Source organism: Haliaeetus leucocephalus, unplaced genomic scaffold (genome assembly GCF_000737465.1).
Source record: "Haliaeetus leucocephalus isolate CR32 unplaced genomic scaffold, Haliaeetus_leucocephalus-4.0 Scaffold848, whole genome shotgun sequence".
NCBI lineage: Eukaryota > Metazoa > Chordata > Aves > Accipitriformes > Accipitridae > Haliaeetus > Haliaeetus leucocephalus.
This window is the reverse complement of record NW_010973284.1, coordinates 6,510,677-6,536,789: the sequence shown is the minus strand read 5'-3', so window position 1 is coordinate 6,536,789 and position 26,113 is coordinate 6,510,677. Positions and strand designations below refer to the sequence as shown.

At 43.6% G+C, this 26,113-nt stretch overlaps 1 protein-coding gene across 1 annotated transcript in view; it reads right to left on the bottom strand.

The window, feature by feature from the left end:
- The window catches only part of AGBL4 (ATP/GTP binding protein-like 4), a 580,767-nt gene that overhangs the window by 61,259 nt on the left and 493,395 nt on the right, over positions 1-26,113 (bottom strand). Inside the window, exon 8 of the mRNA XM_010582707.1 lies at positions 25,806-25,968. Within this exon, the coding sequence (XP_010581009.1) occupies positions 25,806-25,968 (163 nt within the window). The remainder of the gene's footprint in view (positions 1-25,805; positions 25,969-26,113) is intronic.

Here is a 26,113-nt window from a genome sequence, read left to right as displayed (position 1 = left end):
CTCGCTGAACTGGGTGGGAGTTTGCTAACCCGCTGGGATGGCACCCAGACCCTGCCTGTGGCTGTTGCCCAGAGGCACCCATGCCAGAGGCAGGTCCGTAACAGGGCTGCCTACACCTACATATCAACACCTGCAGGGCCAGACTCAGGCTCCCTCGGTCCACACCTGAGCTAAGAGGGTAATGCTAGCTTTAAAGCCATGTTAAAACATCCTTGAGCCACTAAGCACTTCCAAGATTTTGAAGGCGGTAAGAACAGGGTCCCAAACACATGCTAAGCAAAACCACAGTGCCTGTGTGTGCTTTTGTAAATAGCTCGTTATAAATCACACATTGTTTTTCCCCCCCTGAAAAAGAGGCTCATGAATGTGCCTGGTCTCCAACCCCCCTGAATCCTCTCAGAGGGGGGCTTTCAAAGCAATAACTATTAAAATGTTACTGCCATTTGTCTAATGCAATTCCATGCTCCACATCCATCTTTGGAGAGCTGACTTTCATTAACACTTCAAAAATAATTTAAGGTTTTCGCGGTGAAGGTTAGAAACTTTTCACAGCTCAGAGCTAATAGCTCTGCTGTTTACATGCTATAATGTCTTGATAACCTTTTCAAACACACTGTGGCCGGCAGCTGGGACCTGTCCCTGCTATTTTTGTTCCCAGAATGTAACAGCAGAAATGCGATGACTTTGTGCCCCTGAAATGGTCACATTTCTTCTCTTTAGGCTTCGCTTCCATTACAGCACTAACAGAAAGGGCCTCACCTTTTCAAGAGGCTCCTGATGTATTGAAATACAGCCCTGGCTGTCCTTTCCCGGGAGAAATGAAACAAGCTGATTGTCTCACTGGAAACCCAGTTTCAGGGGGCATAGGAGGAGGGCAGGCAGTCTGCCTTTCCTATCTGGGGGTGTCTTGGAGAAGGCAGTGAACCTATGTGAAGTATTTTGCCTAGAAGAATAAGGATAGGATTCTTGTTTTCAGGTGCTGGATGGACAAAGTCATAATCCCACAGCGTTTATTCTGACGCTGCAGCAAAACAAGTCCTGCAGCTCTCTTACTTTGCTTTACTTGAGTTGTGCGCAGGTTATAAATCCTTACTGGAGACATGGCAGGCTGGCAAACACAGAGTAGAAAATGGTGCCTCTGTCAAAAAGCAGGAATCTCACTTGCTCCAGTCTCCTGCCCGCTCAACAGCTGGAACAGGGAGGCAGGATGGAGGGATGCTGTAGTATCTACATGCCTTTCTAAAAACATCACAAAGGTCTAATTTCAGCATACTGTCTTTAAAATTACTGGGCCAAACAGTGCCGTTAGATACAATTTACATGGAAATATTCAATCCCATGGAGAGCTCCAAGAGGGGTTTTCTCTCCCCTAAACCCAGAAGCAAATAAATGCAGCTGCTCCAAACTGATAGCGAGTAAAGGCCCTGAAGCTGAGAGCACGGGGCCAGTCCATTCTTATTAAGTTAAAGCATTAAAAGTCCTGGACAAGCTGTAAAAAAAAAAAAGGAGACGTGATCAACTCAGTCAAATTTACAGCAGACCTGGGGGCACATCCATGATGTTCTCTCTTCTGGGAGCTATGTGAGATACAGCCTTGGAGCAGTCATAAGCACCACAGCACGTGTTGCAAACAACAGGGTAAATGAGCCCTAAAAGAAATAGTTTTAATGATCACCTTTCTCCTTTTGGGCAGGGATGTGAAAGGCAGAGGTCAGTTTGTGATGAGCTCCCTGTAGCCTTCCTGAACCTGTTCAGAGACCAGACGAGGTTAAAGGAGGGGTTGTGAGTTCTTCCCAGTCTGGAGAGGCTTCCAGAGGGCCCAGTGACTCTGGGTGGCATGGGCTGCTGCCACTACAGAGGGCTTGTCCTTGAGAGATGGATCAGCACATGGCATCCTAGAAAGCATGGTGCAAAGTTTTTCTTGCTACTACTAAGTCATTTTAAGTAGCTTAAAGACAAGTACAGGCTTCTGATCTCCATCCAAGTGCTTTAATTTTTTAAGGTTGAGACGAGATGACAAAAACTTTTAAAAATTCCTTGGCTTGGAAGGAGAGGGGAGTAAATCAAAGAGTAAGGTATACATCATACAATTTATTGTGGCTTATTTAGGCAGCTTGGCTAAATACTTCACAGAAAGCTGCAGATTCAGCAGAAAATTTGCAAGGAGTTAGCGTAGCAAATGAGAACAGATAGTGATCAGGCTACAGAACAGCAAAACAGAGTCATCGTTAATTAAGAGACCTAAATGATGAGACCTGCTGAATTAGGTCAGTGAATATGCCCCTTCCTGCTCTAGTTTTAGGTTGTGTAAATGACTTCAAGCGAGGTCGTTTTCAGAGTTCCTGCAGTTGCCAGTGGGGCCATATAATGGATGTGAGAAAAGCAGCCAAGAAATATCCAACAATTTAGATCTACTCTAGAACTGGGTCAACATACGGCAAAAGAAAATTAAAGTCAACAAACGCAAAGTAATGTTCATTGCCACACAATCCTTGGAACCCCTGCTAAGCCTAATTTATATAAATGGCTTAGAGAAGCTGACTACAAACTGGTTAAGCCTGCTGACAAGACAAAATTGGGGAAGTGGACATGGAGAGGAAAGAAAAAAAGCAAGCAAAGAAATTCTACAGAGTCCTTAGCTTTGCTAGGTAATTTGGACAAGGTGCAGCAAATAACTCTTAATGTTGACAAATGCAAAAGCAATACAATTTATTTGCAAGATCTCAGGACAAAATGGGAATTGTCTTGGACTTCAGCAAGAGAAGGCTAAAATGGCTACAGCGGGAAGACGGTAGCCTTTTCTCACAAAGGCCAGCCATGTAATTAATTTTTAAGCTAAGAAAGGAAACAAGGTGAATTAAAAAAAAGCAACAACATTCAGGTTGCTTAAAGATAACCTCCAAAAAGCAACAAAACGGACCTGCATCTATTATTACATCTTTACAGCAAAGTCTTCAGCTGGCAAAGAAACCTGCATAGCTAATACTCTGCACAGCCTGATCATAGGCAGGACCTTGATATAGGTGAATGCAGTAACCTTTGCGTGAGCCGAGTGGAAAGGGAATAGGGTTCCTTCTGGTAAGGACTGCTTTCTAGGTTGCTTAGAAATTTCAGTCCTATGTTATGCTATCAGTCCTAGAGCACAAAACCGACGAGATCCAAAATGAAAACCAAGCCTCTGAGAGAAGGTGTTTTTTAGGGAAACTTGGCCATTACCTCAAGATTGATTCCAACATCTCATACGCAAATGTGTGCAAGGATGGCTTCTTCCAAACAATCAGGACTTGAAAACTGTTAGCAGATGAGGCAGTGAGAGGACAATTTTGCAGAAGAACTATCTCACAGCTTCTAACACTGTCCACTCCGGCATAGGCAACTGATCACACTGCAGCATAGGGCAGGCTAGAGATATCAAGCCTAAAATTGAAAAGGAAGCAGAATCAACTTATTTCAAAACCAAAACTTCCCGGACTGTCCTCCATCTTCATAAAAAGAAACAGAAGATAACCCTTTGGAATACTATTGTTCAATTCAGACATTAAAACCAGACTGCACAATGCTTTGACAACTATACTACACAGGGCGTGAGAAGTGACTGACCTAGATACAACGAAGTGATACATGCTATAATAGTGAAACGAGCAGCGGGAAAATGTATAGGACTACTGTAGGCTATAAAGGGAGAGCAGATGAGGATGAGTTCAGAAAGGAACCTAAAAGGGAGGGAATAAAAAATACAACACAGATGACATCACAAATGCTGTAGTCAAGGAAACATGTTTCATTTCTTCCCCTCAGTTCAGAGCAAGCAATCATAAAATGGACAAAAAGAGGAATTCAGAGCTACTCCTATCTTCTTCCCTGAGCTTATGCAACTTTCAGGGACAATAAAAAGCAGGTTTAGTCAGTATAGATTTGGGATCTAATCTGCACAAAGGTTTGATCTTTCGATGTTCAGTTCATACTAATTTTGCTCCTGACTTCAGTGCACATTGCATCAGGCCAAGAATACACAGAACAGCATCTACGTAGTGAGAATGCCTCACCTGCCCTTTTTTGGGTAGTCTTTCAATCACCAACTATGTGTTAGAGTATTATATTAGCTATTCTAAGTTAATTGCTTGCAACATTGCTGAGGTGTTATGATTGTGTAGTTGAACTCCATTTTGAACCTTTTTATGAACGTCATCTCCTTTAGCACAACAGTCAAGTAGGTGTTATATTTCTTACCCTAAACTAAATACCTCTGGACCACAGAACCTGCAGAATGGTACAATTCTCCCCCTTCCACTGTCAGAGGTTTCTACTCCCCAAAGTTTACAAAGCAGTTAAGAGGATTTGCACGAGTATGCCTCGCAGCCTGTGAGACACCCAGAGAAGCATGGAAAGATCTTTTCCCTAACACAATTCAATCACAAAGCAACAAGCAAGCCCACACCAGAAAAAAGGAAAAGGATGAATGGCAGGCATTGTACTTTACCATTAATTAACCAACATATTTTAACATCCTAATTTAATTTACCATTCTTAGGGTAACATAAACAAGTTTATCATAGAGTCCCCACTTCTACACACTATCCTGTCTAAAGTAGATCCCAGTCATCTCCAAACGTATACTCAAAAACCCGATGCTTTGCATTTTGCAAATCACTCAACTTTTTCGTGACCCACTGTCACACATTTAGTCACAAGGGGATGCACATTCCTCTACTGCAGGGCACATGGAACCTAGAGAATCCTCACACAAAGCTCTAGTCCAAGACTGGGGGCATTTGCCCTGTGCCAGGACATAAGTGTGGTTGGGTAGTGATCACGGTACCAGTATGAGCTCCACCCATCTAGCAGCATTCTGAATGGGAGTTGGGGAAGCAGTCCTACATTACCAGTGCAGGACCGGAGGAAGCACAGTCGATCTGCCCTCCAAATCTTGGGTGTTCATCTTCCCAAGCCAGCCTTCCGTATGAGGTCAAGACATGACTGGTCAAGAAATAGTGATCCTTTTATTGTTTGTAAATTAATTTCTTGCCCTTCTCTTACAGAATGAGCTTGGGAAAAAAAAATTGTTGTCTTTTATTTCCTTTTAAGCTATTGTATCTTCTTACATTTTTATGTTCTTGACAGATTCCTAATCTTTGAGTCACCGCTGTAACTAGTATTTAGATATAAATTGGGAATCACAAATAGATCAGTGGCTATTAAAGATGATGGCCTGATGCATCCTCTGGATCAGGAAGTTCTTGATGCCCTGATTGCAAAAACTGAGTGAATACTCCAGACTTGTTCCTCTGTCTTATGTCTTCCAGTTTGCTTCATCTTTAGTACTATTCAGTAAAACTTTATTGCCACTAAAAGCTTTATCAAAGTGCATAGTGTTGCCTGAGGTCAGACCAGCCAAGTCTTGAGCCTCATATGAACTGTTCTGATGCATAGAAAATCTGTCTTTAACAATTCCAGCCTCTCCTAATAAACTAGCCCATCTCTAAAGAACACTGATTTTGAAATATAATTAACCTCTATGTAGTCTGCCTTGTGCTGCAAATAGCACCAGGAAGAAAGATTTTTTTTTACCTGATTCACTCTTTACTGTTAAATCATGATTCCTTTTATTATGTTTTTGTGCATTTCATCCTAGTGGGACATGGAAACAAGTTCGGGTAGTTTCATTGCCTGAATTTTCTGCTGCACACCAGCTGCCTGCTGTGGCTACATTCTCTGCACTGGAAAAGAACATTTATTTCCCATTTCTATACCGTCTCTACCACATTCCCTAGGAGGGAAAGATCTCTTCCCTAATACAATTCAAAATAAATGTAACAAAAATATTTCTTCATACTATATTCTAGGTATTTTAAAGCCATTTTGGGGTGATGTAGTTATACACCTCCCAGTTTAATTCAGTTTTATATCTGTCAAGCAGAAGTTTTGCCAAAGTGTATGGCATTGCTATAGAGAGGCCAGACCAGGTGGGTCTTGATTTTGTACAGAGAACTTGCTCAGGGCTGGGTTCCCCATATACACTGGTCACCTGTGGTACTCCCTGCTGCCAAAAATCAAGGATGTTGAGAGCTTGACAACATTCAAAAGAGAGGAGATGGCAGAGGCAGATCTTGGAAACATGCTTTAGCCTGCGGACCAGGTGAGAACATAGGCTAAGCAGTGGGAGAATGAGGAGAAGAGACACCCAGCAGGTTTAAGGGGAGACAGTGGACAAGCTGCACAGCTCACCAATAAGCATTTGAGCCTTGGTGACTTTCTCGGGTCACCCTGGGAATTTGCTGCTGCGAGGGGCAAGGGGATGGTGTCATGGCCAGGTTTGCAGGGTGGGTACAATCCTGCTCCTGCTGCTTGGTGGAAGACTGGGGAAAGGATGACCTTGCTGACAGGGAACTATGCACACACTGTGTGCCCACATCAGGTCCCCAAGCCAGCTCAACATCCACCAAATCAGCACTAGACATATATAAACATGCCCACCGCCTTGTTGGCAGTTTCAGAGAAAGGCCCCAGATAGCTCCAGATAGGCAAGGATCAGCACAACACTTTCACCGAACCTTTTCCGTACCTGCAGTCAGTTTTGTACTGTTCATTGCAGAGCTGTTACAAGCACTAAATTCACTCTTTCTCCCACACGCACACCTTGTAATATCTGAACTTAAGATGCCTCCTCTTGTCATTCAAACTGGCTGCTCCACTGCTCAGAGCTGAGCTAGCTGGAAAAGCGAGAGGCACAAGCTGATATTCTCAACTTGCAGAATTTCTTCCGCAAAGAAGATATTTAGTACGTTTGTTACCACCTCAGTTTAGATGGAATGACAAGGAGACGGCAGCCACCCATAAGTCAGAAGGAAGTGAAGCCGGTGGGAGAAAGTCGGTGAGAGGAAAGTTGTCCCCACAACCATCAGAAATGTCTGATCTTCCTCAGAGCTGCCTTGCTGAAAGTATCCTTTAATTGTTTGTCTAAATGCAGCCATCATCAGCTCTCATGCCCAAAATAATTAAGCTCATGCCATTTAAAGGAAGGACTTTGGCAGGTGGGAAGCAGCAGAAGAAAAGCACAGCAAAATGCTGTTCCATGCCAGCCTTCTAGAGAGCAGTGATATGAGGCAGCAGCAATCCGACCAGAAAAAAGTGGGATGGGACAAAGGGGACATGGGTTGTTGAAAAGGCCAAAAAGGCTCAAGGTGTCTGCCTCGCTCATCTAACCTGCACGTCTCTCAAGCAGAGGAGCAAAATGCTGTCTATGCTGGTTTCCTGGTGGGCAGCAATGAAGGGAGGCAGACAAAGTGATATTTCTCTCTCTCTCTTGCCTTGAGCAGGTGCCAGCAAAAAGCTTTGGCAGCTGCCGAGTGTTGTGCTCTGGGAATTTCTGCAGCACAGAGTGTTGGTCTCACTGCCGCAGTTGGATGACACCAGACGTGTTGGTGACAATGAGCCTTACAAGGAGAAGTGAAGGTGTAAAAACAAGATGAAATCCAAGCTGTGTTCTTTTGAAGGGAAGAAAGCATTTACTGACGTCAAGAGCTGCAGCCATTTCCATTTGAGGTACATGTCGTGCCCAAAATGAATCTGAGAGACCACATATTCACCTGGAAGATTGATTTCATGGCCTGAGAGTCAGAATATTAACTCTGTATCTGTATCACTCAACTCTGAAACGGCCCCTTTTTCCATTTTTGCTATTCTTCGCAGCCAAAGCCGTGCCATCTTTTACTGCCGAGCGCTGCATGTCACCCCCTCGCAGCTCACCAGCGTCCAAGGGGTACTAGAAAAGCAGTTAGCAGCGAGAGGGTTAGGGAGCAGTGAAGTATGTGTGGTGCGGCGAGAGGCCAGGGAGGCAAGGAGGCTTGCAGGGCTGGTCTGGGCTCACCCGTAACCGCATGCGGGACTATTCTGCTGGTCAGGAGGTCCCACAGCAGGTGGGGCAACACCTGATTTTTATTCCCAAAGAAAGTAACAAGTGAAAAGAAGGATTGCTTTCTCCAGAAAGGAATAAAAACAATGCTAATTAAACACTGTGCCTGCCTCTCTGCTTTAGCTCAGTGTGTTTTGTTGATCCAAAGGCTACAGAGGTGACTGTGGGACAGATTTCATCTTTGGTGTCACTTGGATGATTTTGCTAGAAACACAGCAGGCTGACGCTGCAGGAAATTAGCCAACTTACTTCAACAAACTTGCACCCAAGATGCCAAACAGCCCTGACGTACAGTCAGTTCTTCATCATCCTCACAATGAACGGACCAAGCCTCCCTTTGGGTGACACCAAGCCCAATGCCTCACTCTGCGCACTGTCTCTCAACTTGACCCAGCTCTCTACACATCATCTGGTGTGCTTGTCAAAGGGGAACAAACAAAATACAGCCTGCGTGACCCATGCGTCATCCAACTCATCCAGTCGCCCTTATTTTCAGTCCATCTCAAACTTTCCACTACCTGGAGCAAAGGAAGAAGCAATCAGTTTGCCTAATGCCGTGGGGAAAACACACAGACCCAAGCGCCAAAGCAGATCGAGAGCACAATGAGTCCCAGACAGGGAGTTCTGGGAGACGGGAAAACTTTGCTGCCTCCTTCTTCGCTCTAGCCTTCTTCAGCCCCCTCAAACACACTGCAAAGCCAACACAGATAATACAGCAACCAGGGGGTGGGCAGAACAGTGGCATTTGCAAAGGGACAGACATAGAGCAGCGAGATAGTTTGGAGACAGACTCCCACCAGGAGCTGGTCTTCCGCATCTCCGTTTGTCCTGCAGCAGTTTCTGAAGTACAGAGGTGTTTGCAAACTTGCTCCCACCGTCCCTGCACCACAGCTCAGCTCTTCCAGGGAGACGGGGAGGTGATTAGATCTCTGCGCCGCTTTCCTCAAACTCTCTCTCTCCTCAGCTCATTTTCTGTTGATGTGCCCAGTGTGGTTTTCTAGCTCCTGACAGGGTTAATTGGCAGGCCCGGTAGGGGAAATAAAATGTTTCAGTTCTGCAGTTCCTTTTTTTGTCCTTGTTTGCTCCTGAGGCTGAGGGAAAGCGCTAGCTCCTGAAGGGTTAAAGAGCCAGCACAGCAGGTAGCCAGCTGCTCTAGATCTCTACAATTTATTCCTGGCCCTTATTCAGGCCCCTGCATGCTGCTCAGGTGCATATTAAGGCCACTACAGGGCCAACACACAAGCCCTGCTCCTCAAAGCCCAGGGCTCCGGGAAACAGAGGGCACAGGCCAGGGCTGGGGGGATGGCCAGGGCCGAGGGGGGCAAGCTGTCAGGCAAAGTCATGGCCACTAAGGGCCATTTTGAACCCAGCAGCAGGGCACTTCTGTAGCCCTTTTGCTCTCCCTCTGGGGCTGGGCTTGCACAGAGATACGAGCCCCCTCCCAGCTTCCTCTCTGAAAACGCTCTTGTTCCTCTTCCATTTTCCTCTAAGTTTCCAATGAAGATTTATTACTCTGAGTGATTATGCTGTCAGCCAAATGAGGGGGGGAATATCCTTTCTTCCTGCATTCCAGCTACTGGTCCCTTTGGCTCTCAGCAAAAAGAGCAGAGATTATTCTAGTCCCTTTTTCTTGCAGGTATTATTTATTTGCAGGCTGACAGCATGTGGGAAAACCCATCAAGAATCAGAACCCCAGGGCATGAAGCTGGGTTATTATTCACCTATTTAAAACCTGGAAGGAACTGGGTGGTCAGTTAAGTGCATGTAAGGCTTCGAGGCAAACACTTCCTATCAGCACTGAAGACCAGTCCCATGTGGCATGAGAAGCAACTGAGAACAGGCAAAAGGGGCTGTGAGGAGACAGAAACATTGGAGAAGACAGTAGTAGTTTCCATCCCACACTCAGAAAACAGGAATTTTACACAAGATTACAATTGCCAAGGAGATGAAGCATGCATGGACACACAAAGAGATTTTCCCCAAGACCTATGAGATCAATATTTATTTTTGAAATTGTTTTTTTTTTGGGGGGGGGGGGGGGGGCAGGGGTGTTTGTTTTTAATTTTCACTTCCTTGTATGAAGAATATTCCCGTCATGTGAGAATGCAGCTGCAGCAGTAATGCTATGCTATACATGGACAACAAGAACACAAACCCAAATGTAAATAGAAAGAGAAGCCAACTAGTCTGATTTTGGTGCCCACCTGACAGAAATGCAAGTAACAAACAGATTGCACCAAAAAAACACCCCTCATGCTGGATTTCTGACATTACTCGTTAGATTATTAAAATGGTAATCAGTAAAAAGGGCAATTTCAATCAATCAACTTCACCTCCTAAGGAGAAGCCACAGGAGGGAGAGTGAAGGAGTCGGGAGATCTGGTTGTGCAGATTTAGGCAAATCACTTTGCTCTGTATGCCTGTTCCATTCTACTTTTATCTCACTAGACTGTGTCCTAGCCCCGTGTCATCGTCTAGACAACGCCATTTCTCCTGTCCTGTGTTTTCATCCAAGAAAGGGCTGGGAGAGGAAAGGACAGGCACCAAGTCTGCAAGCAATTTACAGGGCCACGAAAAGAATTCAGATCACCAAGTCTTAACATCCCTAGTTGCTAGGAAATGGCCACGAAACCCTCTGGAAAAATGTACCTTTTTTCTTTCCTTATGTTGGTCCAACAGAGAACGACAACTTGCTATTCTGTTAGCCCAAGCAGCAGCATCCTGCTCGGTGAAGCTGAAGGCTCAGCCCTGCTGATGTACTGTGCGTGTCAGCACAACAACACTTCTGCTCTCAGTTTGCTTTGACAAAATCCAGGAAATTGCACACAAATGCAATGTTAAAAAAACCCGTTACGATCGCAAAGCTGAAAGCCTGATAATCAGGAAATGCAGGGAGGAAAACTGTGTGACTCGCCCGAGGCCAGGCAAGGAATCGGCGACGGAGCTCACAGCCGAACGCAGGTATCTTGACGTACAGAGCTACCCCTTAACTACAGATCAAACACAAGGTCCCCAAATGCCCTTAATCAAAACCAGTCTGAAACATCCTACCAAGGTCACTGCAAACAAAGCTCCCCAGGAAGAAGACAGCTTTTGGGGACGACTATTTTTGCTAGCAAGGTTTGAGGCTTGCCAGGCTCTCCTAAGACCCCCCACCAGGCTGCTGCAGCAGGAGCCAGTGGGATGGGGTTCCCAAACTGCCTGCACTGCAGAGCACACTTGGGAAATAAATAAATTGCACAGAAACTCTGTCCCTTTGGGTTCTTCTCTTTCTCTCCACATTATCGTGTCACTGTGCATGTCACCTTGTAATACTGGGTTATTTATCATCACTGAGTGCCTAGATTGGCCCTGCTAGAGAAAAATCAAAGAAAGCAGCAGGGGCTGAGGTTTGATGAGAAGGAAACAAATTCTTCCCTTCAAGAAGCATACGTACTTCTCTGCTACCCCATACACACCCACACAGGCACGCACATATTTCCAGGCTGCTCCTCTTCCCTCCCGCCAGCAGGCTCCTTTCAGCCTGGCTAGTCCCCGCTCTTCTCCCTTTTCTCTGCTCAGATTCAGTGCCTCGTTTCTATGGATTTCTGTGTCAGCTCCCTCAAGGATATTCGCTGGAATGGACACATTTACGGGATGACTAACGTTCTGAAAGCAGGTGGTGCTATTATAGTCATACAAAAGCCACCTATTTTTGGTGCCTTGCACTGTCATCCTGTTAGGCTATACTTTGCTTTGCCTTGTTATCGTACCAACTTCTCGGCACCATTACTGCGGGCTGCTCCAGTTCCAGGGCTGTCTGCAGAGAACTGATAGAGGGGCATCTTTGTTCACTGCAGTGGTGGCTTGGAGCTCCCCCACACAAAGAGAGGCCTGCGAGTTTCTCTCTCTGTCGTAATTCATTTCCTTCATGAATCTTGTGAAGGTACTTCAGAAAAAAAGAAAAAAGTTCTGGTATATATGCGTATCTAATGTATGCACACACTCACACATATATATTTTCCTACGCAGAGCAGCAGCCTTAAAGTGAAATGTTAGAAGATGACTATATTCACTTTATCCTTGTATCATATTTGGGATAATCACTTGGAAAGTCATCAGGTAAATTTTGAGTATTGTCTATTATCTTCAATGATAACTACTTTAATATCTCAACTTGTATTGGCTTGGAGACTCTTAGCTTGTCTCATCTCAGTTCTTGGCACATGATCTTATCTGTCCCTGCACTCCTGGGTTTGGTGTGGTTAACAGTGTGACTGTGCTGTACTTACCCTCAGCCACAGACCATCTCTGCCTAAATACCATCTAAGCACCCAGGACTGAGAAGGAATGCAAAATGAAACACAGGCATGGAGTTTAAATAAAATCACATTATTAGAAGCCACATTGCCTGAACTTCAGTCCTGAGACCTTATTTAACTAATAGTGAAGTGACCAGGAAAAAACAATGTCACCACATGACAGTTTTAAAGTGCATATAAGAGAGCAGGGACCACTGCAGGAAGACCCTCAGGCAGACCAAAACCACCAGAATCTCCTATGTCCTTTTCACCTTGAAGGGAGAAGCTGGATTTTCCCTTCCAGCTCAGCACTTTGCAAAACCTGGCAATTCTGACTCCAGCTCCTTTTACTCCTCACAAACCCAGTGGAGGGCAGTACCAATTGTATGTGTGCTTCCTAAACCGGTTTATGCCAACCCAGCTTGCGTGTGAGGGATTTGCATTGAGAGAGCCCACAATAAGTACAGAATTATTAATACGGTCTTGTACTCAATAGCTGAGATACTGCTTGTTACCAGGGGAAAAAACACCACCCTTCTGCTATAAAGGATCTAAATGGGAATCAGGCTCAGTCTCGTCTCATAGCGTAAATGTTCTGACCTGCTGTTCCCTACTTTGTAACACAAATTCAGCTATAATCAATTATGGCTTGAAATGCTCCTTAAATACAGAGAAAAATCCAAAGCACATGCAAAGGCCTCTGATGGTAACTGATGCGATAAAGCAGTGCAGGAAACTCCTTTTTCTTATTAAAGGCTGATTTTAAATCCCTCTGCAGACAGATGCAGTTGCTGTGCTGTGTACTGCTAACCTTGAATTCACATTAACAAGCGTATCAAAACTTTCCTTTTCCAACTGAGTGCTTAGTACGGGAACTTCTCTGACGGCGGCTGCACGTTCTCCTCTCCCCACATTTCATCACCAAACATTCCCTGGTAATCGATAGAGGTCAAACCTAGATCCCATTGGGATTCACAGTGAAAACCATTGACATCAACAGGTCAAGAACAGCCAGGAGACGATTTATACAACAGAGAGTAGAAAACATAAACAGGAAAAGGCCACCACATTCTCAGCTGGTGTAAATCTAGATAGCTACAGATTTACACCAGCTAAACATAAGACAGGGGAAAAAAAAGACAAAAGAGAATAAAAGCATCTTTATTTCATGACCGCAGATGCAAACAAAATCTCATCACAGCACTGTTGCACAGAAAAGCTCTGACCCAGCTAGGCTGATACAACTGGTAGACTCCTTCTTCTCTGACTGCTCTTGCCTGCCAAGACAGTCCGGGACATAGATGGGAAGCAAAGGAAGAGAAAACCTGCTTTGTTCTTGATTGCAGCAACCACCAGAAAAACATCCACTTCTCTTCAATCGACTGCCATCGAGGAACGAAACGTTTCGTGCCAGAAGAGGGCACTTGAACTACAGGCAAGCGTGAGCTGTGCTGCCTGGTGCTGACCCAGGCAGGCAGGCAGACAGACAAGGTGGGGAGGGGGAAATCTCTTCATTAGGCCCAGGCTTACACAGGGAAATAACTACAGGGAGATGCAAAGAGGCACCAGGATGCTGGGCCTCCACTCTCCTCATCCTCACTGGTTTTGCTGCCTTCGACTTGCTCAGGTCCCCCCTCTCCATCAGCAAAGAGCTCGAGCTCGTGCTCCTGGGTCACGCAGGCTCTGCGTCAAGCCAGGCCTCTTTTGAAATAGAAAGTAATTGTCCCACCAAGAGCGCAACTACTGAGACCCAGTCCCCACCCCTGGTTTCTCCAGCAATATGGATTGTGTGCCAGCTGAAATTCTCAATTCTCCCTGTACTGGAGCATTTAACAGCAGCTCCCCCCATACAGACCCTCTGGTGCGTAATAACGTTTAAATTCGCTCCAGCCTTTCCCCCAGCAGAAACATTAGTTGAGTCCCTTCCCTTTGCTCAGCTGCCTGTTTTTATAAAACTTGCCAAAACTTAATACCTCTGAGAACTCTTTCTGGTTGGAACAAAAAAAAATAGGCTCAGAAATTTGGGGGTAAACGTATATGGAACACAAACACACATGCCTGCTGCCCAGCAAGAGGACCCTAAACACAAAGACTGCTTTTTCCAACTGTATTAGCTGGTTCAAAACCAAACTGGTCTCTCTACAAACCTTACTTGTGGAAGCACATACACTGGTCCATTCCCTCCAGGCACAACATGATCAGCCATGCCTCATCTCCTTAGAAAAATCTTGACAACACAAATTTCAGAGATTATGCAAAACCCTGAATTAGGGGAAAGAAAGACCAGAAGAGATGGATTTAAGATGAACTGAATGATATAGCAAGTATGAGAATTTAGGTCTTGCTTTGAAAGTTTTGTTTCTTTTCTGTGGTGTCCCCTATGATGAATCTCAAGCCATTTTCTTGGGTTTGATAGGCTAGCACAGAGTAATAGCTAATGTATCTGAACCAGTCCATAAACTCCCACTGCATCTATCTACACCATCTAATTCTCAGTGGCTGCCTCAGAGTGGTTAGTCCTCTGTTTGCATCTCGAAAGTTTCCAGACACATAAATAAACCAAGCACGGATAAATCAGGTCTGAAGGTCTGTTTCTCAGATGGATCTGGCAGCTGCCTCGGTTTATTGGCAGTTCATTTATCATCTCAAGAAAAATATTGATGGTTCTGGAGACACAGGCCCTTTCTGTGTCCAGGTTGAAGGAAAGCTGTCCTTCTGGGCAGGCTTTGGAAAGAAAGTCAATGCAACAAATTCTTCTTGGCAGACATGTGAGGGATGCAGTGCAAAGAGGAATCATTAAGTAAGGAAGAAGGAACACTAGCATGATAACCCTGTTGGTCCAGAAATAGCCCAGTCTCAAGTCTTCACAATATCACAGCAAGAGTATGAGATTGTGAGACTGCTAACAGGCACCGTCATGGGCATCTTCTCAAGGAGAGGTAATACTGCTACACAGTAAGAGACAAGGAGCCTGAAGCTGTATTCTGCCAACAGAACCAGCCACTTACCAGACCTTGAAGAAATCCACAGAAACTCCAAGATGAAAAGGCTTGCAAACAGGAATAATGGGACTGAAGTACTGTAGACTCTCTCCCCTTGGGCTGGCAGAACCACGCAGTCCTGGCTCCACCACGTAGAAGTGTTAGCAGTCCAGCTGCCCGTCCTCTAGAAAGTCACCAGGAAGACAAGTGGATCCTCCAAGCCATTTCCATCCCCTACCTTGATTAAACCAGTTATGTTCCACTTGAACAGCCTGTTTAAGGATTTATTGAAAGGAAGCTTCTCATGTATTGGTATGGTGCAAAGAGACCTCACTTTTCACATGTCCGCTAACACTGCTCCAGCCAAATGTCTGTAGAAACCAGTCCAGTGTAAGCTTTTGCTACACATGATACTCCACTGCCCTGCAGATCCCTCTTTGCTACATGAGAGGTCTTGAGTAGTTAATGTACATACCGGATTTCTTGGGGGACTGGCTGATGAAGAAAAGATGAATGGATTGTCACCTATCATTCAGTCTTCTGTGGCACCAAATGACAGTTGCTGGTTTAATAAGGATTGCTTAGTTTTAAAAAAAGAAATAACTGGCCTGACAGAATCATGAATGCAACCTGACTGTGGGAACATGTTATCCAGAGGTTGCTTTGCTGAGGAAGAGTAATGCACACCAATCATAATGACAGAAAGCAAGGTATTTGGGATGTTGCAATTTTCAAAAGCCATGTATTCTTCTAGCCGGAGTTGGTTCCTAGACACTCTTTTAGCCAGATGACTCAAACTCCAGCCTATGCTGAATAGAAACTTAGTTAATCTAACAAGCTTTGAATCCCTCCTAAGTTTTGGGAAAAAGAAGAGTACAGCAGAACACAGACAGACTGTTAAGTGCATGAGGAGCTAAACACATGATGCTTACAGTGTATACTCTGAAACTGAAAGCCATATCTCTCATTTTGGTGCTTGTGTGACCCAGCCAGGATTTATCCTGAGCACAAGTAAAAATCATAATGCACAGCAAATACAGGCTCTGCCATTAGAGTCACTGGAGCTGATTCTCTATTGCTTGGCAGCTCATACAGTGGTGTATACCTAGAAAGAAAGTGTAAGATGATATAACAACTCTAGAAATGAAGGAGTGATTCTGATCTGATAATATTTTTCTGCTTGTGCTGTATGGAATGAATACTCAGACAGTGAATAAGTAGATAGGCTAGGAGACTTCAAATGTGAAAAAAAGGTGGCTGATACGAGTGCCATGGGTAAAGCAGATGGAGATCAATGCTGCTTCCAGTGTAACAATTAGAAATCACAAAATAAAGTTTGCAGGTGGTAGGCTTAAAACAAACAAGTATTAAGCTGTGGAAAACCCTAGCAAAGAATGCTGTGGATGCTAACAATGTATACAGGTTCACGGGAGACAAACCCACTGAGTGTTACTACAGACATAATCAACATCTCTGGCTCTGGGATCCCCAAACCACTAATTGCTGGAAGCTGGAAGAATATTCAGGAGAAGTATTGTTATATGCTTATTCTATTATTATCTTCTTCTCAGGCATCTGCTTTTGGCCTCTGTCAGAGACAAGACACTGCAGAGGACTGGTTTTGATCTGAGCTGATTTGGCTGTTCGTCCATTAAGAGATGAGAGATGTGGGAGAATCAGACCCATCCTGCCTTTATGGAAACACAAAGGTTTCTGAATGCTAGATCAAAGCTGCAGATTATCTTTAGTTCCTGCCTGGACGTGTTCAGACTTTGTTGATCTGAATGCTGGACAAAGTTTCACCTCTAGGTGACAAGAAATGCTGCTGGCTTGGGGTGGGCATGTATTGGCCTTGGCTTGAATGGGTATTCTTTTCACCTGTGAACTGTACCTGCCAGCTTTCTGGCCTCTTTCAACAGTGGCTTGATGGACAAAATGCAAGCAGCTTTTCAGGATGCCATGAGATACCCTTTGTTAAAGTTTGCAGAGATGTTAGGGGTGAAAGTTTGTACAGGAAAGTGAAGTCTCTAATCACAGGTGACATGCCCAAGAAGGCAAGGAGATGTGGGATCTGTTTCCTGTGACTTTCATGTCTACTCTCCTCCTCTGGTTTCTAGCAATGGAGATGCAGCTGTCCCTACCAGAGAGATTAATTTTGGTCTCTCATTCAGCCGGCTATTCTTCATGAAACACATAGGAATGTAATATCTCTGAGACCTTTATCACTGTCAACTTCAGTTGCAATTGGTCAAGCAGCTGAGAAAGACAGACAGACAGACACTCATTTCTTTGCTGAGTTTCCTAAAAATCGTCTCTGATTCCCTTTCAGGATGTTGGTATTTAGGACTGAAGAAGTAGTAGTTAAAAAATAACTTCTGCTCCCACCCTAGAATTCCCTTTAATCACCATAAGCCCTGCTGAGCCTTTAGGTGGCAAAATGAAAAAAGGAATAGTTTTGGTGAAAGACAGCTCAAAATGAACAAAAAGCAGAGACTGGGTGTGTCTGATTAATGAAACACCACCTGCAAAAAATCAGATGAGATGACAGAAAGGCAGGGGGTAGGGGTAATGACCTAAAACTGCAAACAAGATGGTGAGGATACAGACACAAGACAGGCAGGCACAAGGGAGAAGACTCAGCCAGAAGTGAAGAGACACAGAGAAGAGAAAAAAGATGACAAACATGGAGACACAAATACACCACTACAGGCTGGCAGGAAAGCAGAGACCTATCACAGAGACACTGCAATTTTTCTGTTTATTGCTTTTTGAAAAACGCTTCATTCTGAATGCCTTTTTTCTCTTCATTCCCATTGACATTTGGGAAAGCTCCAAAGCACAGCACTGGCTAAAGCCCTCTCCCAACCTAAATCTTCAACCCACAGACGTTACTCTTTAGTCATATTAACCACTCCCCTCAGACATTTCCAACAAACTGTTAATATCTTTTAAGCCCTGCTCTCCATTGCCTTTCAGATTAGCCTTGCCCTTTCCTTTGCACTTAAGTTTAGCAAGTGTTACTAATAGGAATTTAACATTTACCAAAGAATTATTTTAACTATGGGTCTAATAGCATTTGTATGGTGTTCTGAGCACCCAAGAGCCTCACTATCAGTTCTATATGCTTAGTTTTGTCAAGTTGCTTATGAGACAAAGGAAAAATACAAGTTTATAGAAAAGCGAGTTAATAAGAGGGGTGTTCAAAACCTTGAAAGCCAGTTCCAAGAGGGATAGCAGTGCCTGGAGAGAGCTTCCCCCCTTGTTTGTATTAGCCACAACTCTGCAATCGCTCATGTAATCAACTTCACTTGTGCTTGGTCTAAGTTATTTTCTCCTGTGTGCAAAAGGAATACTACTAATAATAAAAATTGTTACATTTTGCTAACTGGCAAATTTTATGGTATTTTATACCACCATCAAAACCATTTTGAATTAGCGTTCTGTGCTTGCAGGCCACAGATTTAGCTGGCCTGATAGCAATCATAAGTCATTGATAGCTTGAATGGAAAGGACTGATGAGGATTTCAGTCAGTAAAACCTCAGTGACAGTTTGGCACCAGTTTGCATGCAGTGTCTCAACAGAAACCCCAAAGGCTGCATTGGATATAACATCATTTTTAGAGCTGGGCTTCCTCATCTTGGCTGGCTTATAAGGATCAGTCTTCCCGTGTCACTAGATACAGCCCTACCTAGGCCAAAGACCACATTCTCCGCCAGCCCTGAGTTGAAGACAGCTGGTGGGAAGCAGGGATGGTATTTGCACATGTGTCTCTCTAAGATGCTTATGCTCCCACTGTCCACAAGGTCCCTGTTCCTGAATAAGGTTGTAAATATTGACGGCTCTCAAGTCGACCTGTGCAAATCCCCTAGTCCAGGCTCACAGCCACTGAAGTTTTTCTGCTCTTCAAAGAAGACAAGCTCCTGCATTTATGTCTAAAACTGACTTGAGAACATTTCTATGGGTCTGGATATGCACCCTGCTTAAATTCTGGTCCCACAACAACCACCTCTTCTCTTCCCTGTACCTTAGTATCCCTGGGAAAGAAACCTGTGTACACAAGAGGAAGGAAATTAATCTACACCCTTATGGGGTCCTCCTTTACAATGCTCAGGACAACACAACTCTGGAGCAAACCATGATGCTCAGTCTAACTTGTGCCTTAAAATCTGATCGCACAGGTAGGCTCTCAGTACCTCTGATGCTTCATTCCCCTCAAGACTAGATCCTCAGCTTACAAACTCCCTTTCACTTCTACTTAAAACAGGCTTGTGAGTCTGAGCTGCTCTCCCTCCTTCCCCACAGAAAGCCATGCGAATATCTGCCAAACAGGCAGCATGCAAAGCACCTGGGCACACAGAGAAATGAACCAGTTACTCAAGCCCGCTCTTGCTGCAGCAGTCAACTGCAAGACCATTTCCACACTCACATGCATGGTATTTGATATCTGGCTCTTAGCCAAAAGGTAACTGGAATCATATGGTTAAATCCCCAGGAAATACTTTGAAGATGCCTTCCAAGACCGATATTCTACATTTCGGGGGGGGGGGATCAAAAAACCCCCTTTCTTTGAAAGAAAATCCACCTTTATAATAACACTTTGCACTTTTAGAGCATCTTTCATCTGAGGCTATCAGAGCACTTTGGGATACAGATGCTAAGAAATCCATTACAAAAATTATAGATATTCCTAAACTGACTGTAGTCACTTGCCTTAATTTCCATTTCCTTACTGATACTCCCATATGGTGTCTGCATAGACTGATGCAGTCAGTGCTACAGGCAACTAGATAAACAAATGTACATATAAATCTACCCCACAAACACCCTCTCTTACAGTAAAACAAGTATTTTCCTACAGCACTGTCCACTGTATTGAACTCTGTGAGGGAAAGAGGTGTGCATACTGCAACATCATGTATTGCTTTGCACCTCCATTCCACTGCACTTCATTAAACATACTTTCACTGTTTCTTAATTTTTTTTGAGCAGGTCCCCCTGTATATACCTGATATGAACACACAGATTCCTTCTGGGTATGAGCCAACAGCTGCAACCCTGAAAAATATCAGCTTCTTATATCATTAACTCAGTTTCCATGGTGCCCTGGGGCAGAGATATTGATGCTTGACAGCATTATCACTATAAAGTAACTTTACAACTCTATAATTTAACTCTATGCTTCCAGTAATATTAAGAGCATTTGAAATTGTGGCTGTAAACCTTGACACTTTCACACAGACTGGGGAGTTGAAAGAGGATTTTGTTTTCTTTCCTCAAAGACAGCCCAAAACATGGTACTGAGAAATAATCAAATGCCAGAGAGGTGATGTGCATGGAGGTCGCTCTTAGGAAAATCTGCAGGATTAGGATTAATCCCACTTTTTGCAACACACAGAAAGGAGCCTGTTTCTAGGAGCTTAGCAGAAGAAGGATGAAGATGTAGACCTCTGGAGGTCTTTTCCTGAGTATATGCCCAATGTACTTTGAAGTCATCTTGGCAACAAGCTCTAACTAACATTCAAATATAAACCACACTGGATAACCTCTGCAGAGCTCCCTCAGCTTTACCAGCACAGCCTTTCATACCTCATTGGCTTTTGCTAGTAACGTTGCCTTTACTGGGTGGGAATGAACCTGCAAGGGCCATAATCTGGCTCCTGAGGATCTTCTCTTAAGGATATCACTAAGAGAGCTAGGAGGATCAGGACAGGCAGTTGCCAAAAAAAGAAATGTAAAAAAGCCCAAAATAACCAAATACATTTGCCCTAGAGGACTGCCAGGTCCACAAAGCTCTAAAAGTTATAGACGCTTTTACTGGAATTGTAATTCGCATACAGACTTCTTTTCCCCAGGACAGGCATTTACGGAGATCCAAGTACTCTTTAAAAGGAATTTGGGTATAAGCAAATGACTCTTTCCTACAGGGGATTTAACTTCTCAAGTCCCCACTCAAACAGCAGGCTGATATTCTGCTTGAAGTTAAGAATAAGAGTGAACCCAGTGGTCCCAACTGTGCCACAAGTCCAAGATGTGAGCTCCTGTTGAGCACCTGAAGAGACTCTAGTCAATCCAAGCTTTCATTCTGTGGCTGTAGCCACATGAATACTTTTTTTTTTTATGGCCATAAACAGAAGAGAGAGTTCAGCAGTGCAAGTACGCCCTGTTTAAGCTTCCAATTCAACACATTCAGTGAAATGGAAAATACCAAGTGATATCTTTGCAAGTTGGTTCAGCTATAGTGTTTTAAAGTATTGAGATAATTTCTCAGCTGTTTGTAATGTGAGAAGACCCACTTTGGGATAATATTAGTAATGCCTCTTTCTTCTGTGTTCTTTACCCATGGCTTCCAAAGTGGAGTTTTTTGTTTGTTTCTTTTTTACAAAAGATGTTTCATTAAATTAATTCTTTATATTGAGGATATTAAAGAGGTGAAGTGATGTGCTTAGAAAAGCCATACAAAGCAGAACCATCATTTCCATCGTTTCTATCTTCCTACCTCCTGGCTAGGCTTTGGAAGAATAAAACCTCTTATGCTCTCTTATGGGCTGCCTGCTGTGCAGCAGGGATCCAGTTCAAACACTCTAAAACATGAACCCAATAGATTTTCAAACTGTTGATGTGAGACTCCTTTACTGGCCACTCTCGGGTCAGGCTGTGATGGCTGTTGATCTGCAGCTGCAGTGGAAAGCAATTCTGGGTGCGCTATCAGAGCAGCACTCAGAGTCCTACAGCTGGGGATTCATCCTTCCTCCCCCTCTTTTATCCCGTGTTCCCTGTCCAGCTATGAGGCTGTTGTGTATCTAGACAGCTCAGCAGTTGAGCTGCTGGTGGTGAATGTTAACAGAGCAGTTTACATGCCTTGTGTCATAAGCCCTGTAAATACTTAGTAAAACATGGTATTTAATGGAAGCATATCAGCTCATTTTAAAGCTTCTTCACCTGGTGCTGAGCAAACTGTTGCTGCGCTGCCTTTTTAATCAGTTACCACCAAATGTGTGCACATGTGAGAAGGGTTTTAAACATTTCTCTGTCCACTTCCAGGCAACTAACCTACAAGCCTACAATCCTCTTATTATGCCTTCGAAACAGACTCCATTCACTGTTATCTACAGCACATGTTATCGTAGGGTATTCTGCAGAGCCAGGCTTACAGAATATATCCCTAATGTTTCTCGTACACCAGCTACATATCAGTTAGACACAGACCTACCACGCACACACGTACCTCTGAAGGAATGTGTAACAGGGCGTTCAGGAAGTTACACCTGATGCAGTGCTTTGTTTGCAGGATGAAAATACAAGAGACGCTCAAGCAGTAACCATTACTGATATAATGCTAACTGAGGCCTGAGACATTCATGCAACCATGTTAACTCTCTATGTTACAAGAGGCCAGAAATTCAGTACTCCACAGGGTGCTGTTATCCCATCATATATGTCCCAAACATATACCCCCTGCACAGACTGATGGAAGACCCTTCACTCCCGGATTTCACTTAAATAGTGCAGCCTTAGGGGCAAATTTGGTTTTACAGAACATACCAGGTGTAATCCTCTAAATTCTGAATCTTTGAGGTATTTCATTTAGGAGAATACATTCAGTCATGCAAACTGGAGTAGTTTGGAACAGATTTCCACTTTTAATGGTATCTTCCCTTCCTTTTTTAAAAATTTTCTTACTTTCTTATTGAAAAAAGTTACTGTCCACACTAACAATGTCTGAATTCAAATAACACTTACCAGACTGAAAGTCTGTCTCCCATTTTCATGCATGTAAGGTATCCATTTATCTCAATAATTACAAAGTATGTTTCAGTCACACAAGTGTGATATGTAGAAACATATCTATTACAGGCTCACGTAGGTGTTTGTATAGATCACAGAGTGAGCACGTAAACCCTGAGGAACATGAAGAGATTTAAAAAAACCCCAGACCCAACAAACCTAATCCACTTACATAATGGCATCAAAGGGAGTGGTACTATGATCTTATTTGCCATCAATGCTGTAAGGGAAGAAACTGGCAGGTAGAATTACATGCCACCAGTGCAAACAGAAGACTGTTCAGAGTTTGTTCAGTTTTCTCACCTGTCAACAGGAACAACTTTAGGCTAAATTAGTATTTTTGTAGAAACTGGAGATCCTCATTTGTTTTGGTCTCTACATGGAGCCAGTATTCTGAATGTGGGGTGTGATCTGCTTTGTAGTCTCTGTTCAAGGCCATGGGTTCCCTGAATTTGAGGCTGTCTCAGTCTGCACTTCTTAATCCAACACTACAAGATTGGAACGATTCTAGCCTCCCTGATCCTGTTTCTATTAAAAGCAAAACAAAACAAAAAACTCCACAGCCCAGTAACATCACAGTGGGATGAACAAAGTTTTAAGAAATACATCTCTGAAGGCAGATTTCCTGAATACTTGCCCTATCAGTTCACGGTTTTGGGGCTTGCTGTATTTTCATTTATTTGCTTGACTTGCTGCCTGCATGTAGCTAGATAGTTAACAGAAGCATGCCTGTCCTTGGAGGACAATATGAGCTGACTGGCTGTGTCTTTGGTTCAGGTCCATTAAAAAATCTGAGCATTAATTAATCACTGACTTGCAAATAGCTTGGAAGGGCTGTTCAGGCTAAATTGGAACGTTCTGCAATTGTTTTACTTTTGGTCACAGGCACTTCGGTGATGCCAGGATAGGATGTGCATAAATCCAGCCACTCCTGTGTTAGAGCAGACCAGCCTAGAGACTGCTTCAAGTAGCTCCATTTCTTTCTCTAACTAGGAAACTGCACACATGAGGAAGAGCTGTCATAAGCAGCACTCTTGATAGAATCCCTCCATTGAAAAGGAAATAATGAAACCTACCAGGGCAAAATGCCAGTGGAGTGTACTACATGGGCAAAGAGCCTTCCCTGCTTTGCTGTCTGCCAGGCGGGTCAAAGCCAGCTTCTCCTCCTTTTTCACTCAGCTAGGTGAAACCGTAACTGTAGAAATCAAGCTGCTGCTTGAGCTTTCCATCCATCACCACCAAGAAGGATCTCTGATCTGGGGCCTGTTTTCTGTGCTCTAGCTGTTGATGGTCACAGTGAATGAACTGAGAATGATGCAGCTCTGTCTGCAGAAGGCAAGCCAAGCAAATAGAGATGTTAGACCCCACACCTGAAACCTCTGTAGTGTGAAGCACGAAACAAAAATCTTCATGGAAAGGGACACTAAGCCAGCATGACCTACAAGTCATGAAGAAAAACATATTCAAGGGAATCATGAACTCATTTGTATAGGGACTCTTCCCACTCCTCACTGCAAAAACTGTTCTTGATAAATAAGGAAGATAAATAAGTAGCTGTCAGTACAATGAGTACTAAGTGAGGAGGAAAATTAAAGGTGAAACTAAGGCACATGTTCTTAAAATGCCAAAATACCAACATGAGAAAATAAATACTTACACCTAACAGTAATGACAATTTTTTCTTCAGTGGCAAGTTATACTACATAAGTGTATGTTGCAAGAAGGTATTCTGTGGAAGTAGTTAACCTTACTGGGCAAAAAAGAGCTTGTATTCCAAATGCCTAAGTCTGATAAGTCACCTTAATATATACATCCCTTTCCTTCCCCTAAATTTCACTTTCAGTGGAGAAGTCAAACCAGAAAACCCCAAATGATTAAGAATTACTTTCCCTGTTCCCTGTTCCTCACTCTTATTCCCACACAGTGTGTACATATGCATGGATGGTGAAGAATTATGTCTCATACAAGTTTCCCCCTTGCTACCCTAAAGCTGTAAACCTTCCCCGACTTCTAAAATGCAGTGGAGAGGTAAATAAGCAATCACCACTAATCTTTCTCCCTCTGCAGTGTTTCTAAACCTGTGGAAATTCCAAAAGCTACCAAGATAAAACGACAAAATGAAATAACACACCCAAGCTTGAAGTATAGGCACAGGTTATTTGAGTGAGCATGGTGACAAAAAAGAAAAACATAAAACCAGATCATAAGATCAGTCAGAACAATTCTACAAATTGTTGATACGTTGAGATAGCCAGGTGGATATGTGTTTTTTGAGGAATGAGACATTGCTTCTATTTGAGTGCTCAAAAATGCAAACGACTTTGTCAGTTTTGTTTGCAGAGGTCGCTTTCCATTTCTTTGTCAACTGGTATTAAAGACCTGGCCCTGAGGCAGCTGCAGAACCTAATGGATCCTTTAGAGTCTTTTGGCTGTGATTCAAAGGCGGAGAAGATACTCTAACTCAGTACCAACGATGCACCTTCAACTTGCTATTAAAACAATAATACAAACACAGGGATAATGAGAGAATAAGGAGAGAAATGAAGAAAGAAATGGAAGACTCTGGAAGGGAATGGATCACAGGCTCTCTACGACTAGTTTCTATAACAAGTGTGTGAGCCAATCTCCTACAAGAGGGAAATGGCTTATTTGATCTAATATGCCTTTCTCTTCTTGAATTTCCACAGTATGGAGAATCAATACAAGGGAAATTAAAGCATCAGGAGCAGACTCACATTTCCACTTGTGTGTTCCTATCTCAGCAAACTCTTATTAAGATAGAAGTATTTACCTTAAGTGCCCAGTTCATGTGTGCTGCAAGAGGAGGAAGGATTTCAAAAGGATACATGCTTCTTCTGTGTAGGGGACAGCAGAATTAGGTCCACCCAATATGTAGCTGTAGAATGAGACTTCCAGAGTGTAGCAGTAGGATGTATCATTTAACAGCCCACCAAGAAAACGCCGGCCTGTTCCTGCCTTCACAGCATCTCTGTTGAATGATGTACTGGACTGCAGGAGGAAGAACACAGAGACATGAAGAGAGTTCATGTGTGGAATATGGGAAGGGTTGGGAAGGAGTCTGTTAAAATAGAAAACAGTTAAATTCACATTGCCAAATCTCATTTACGCTATGTGAGACTACACTATTTTTTGA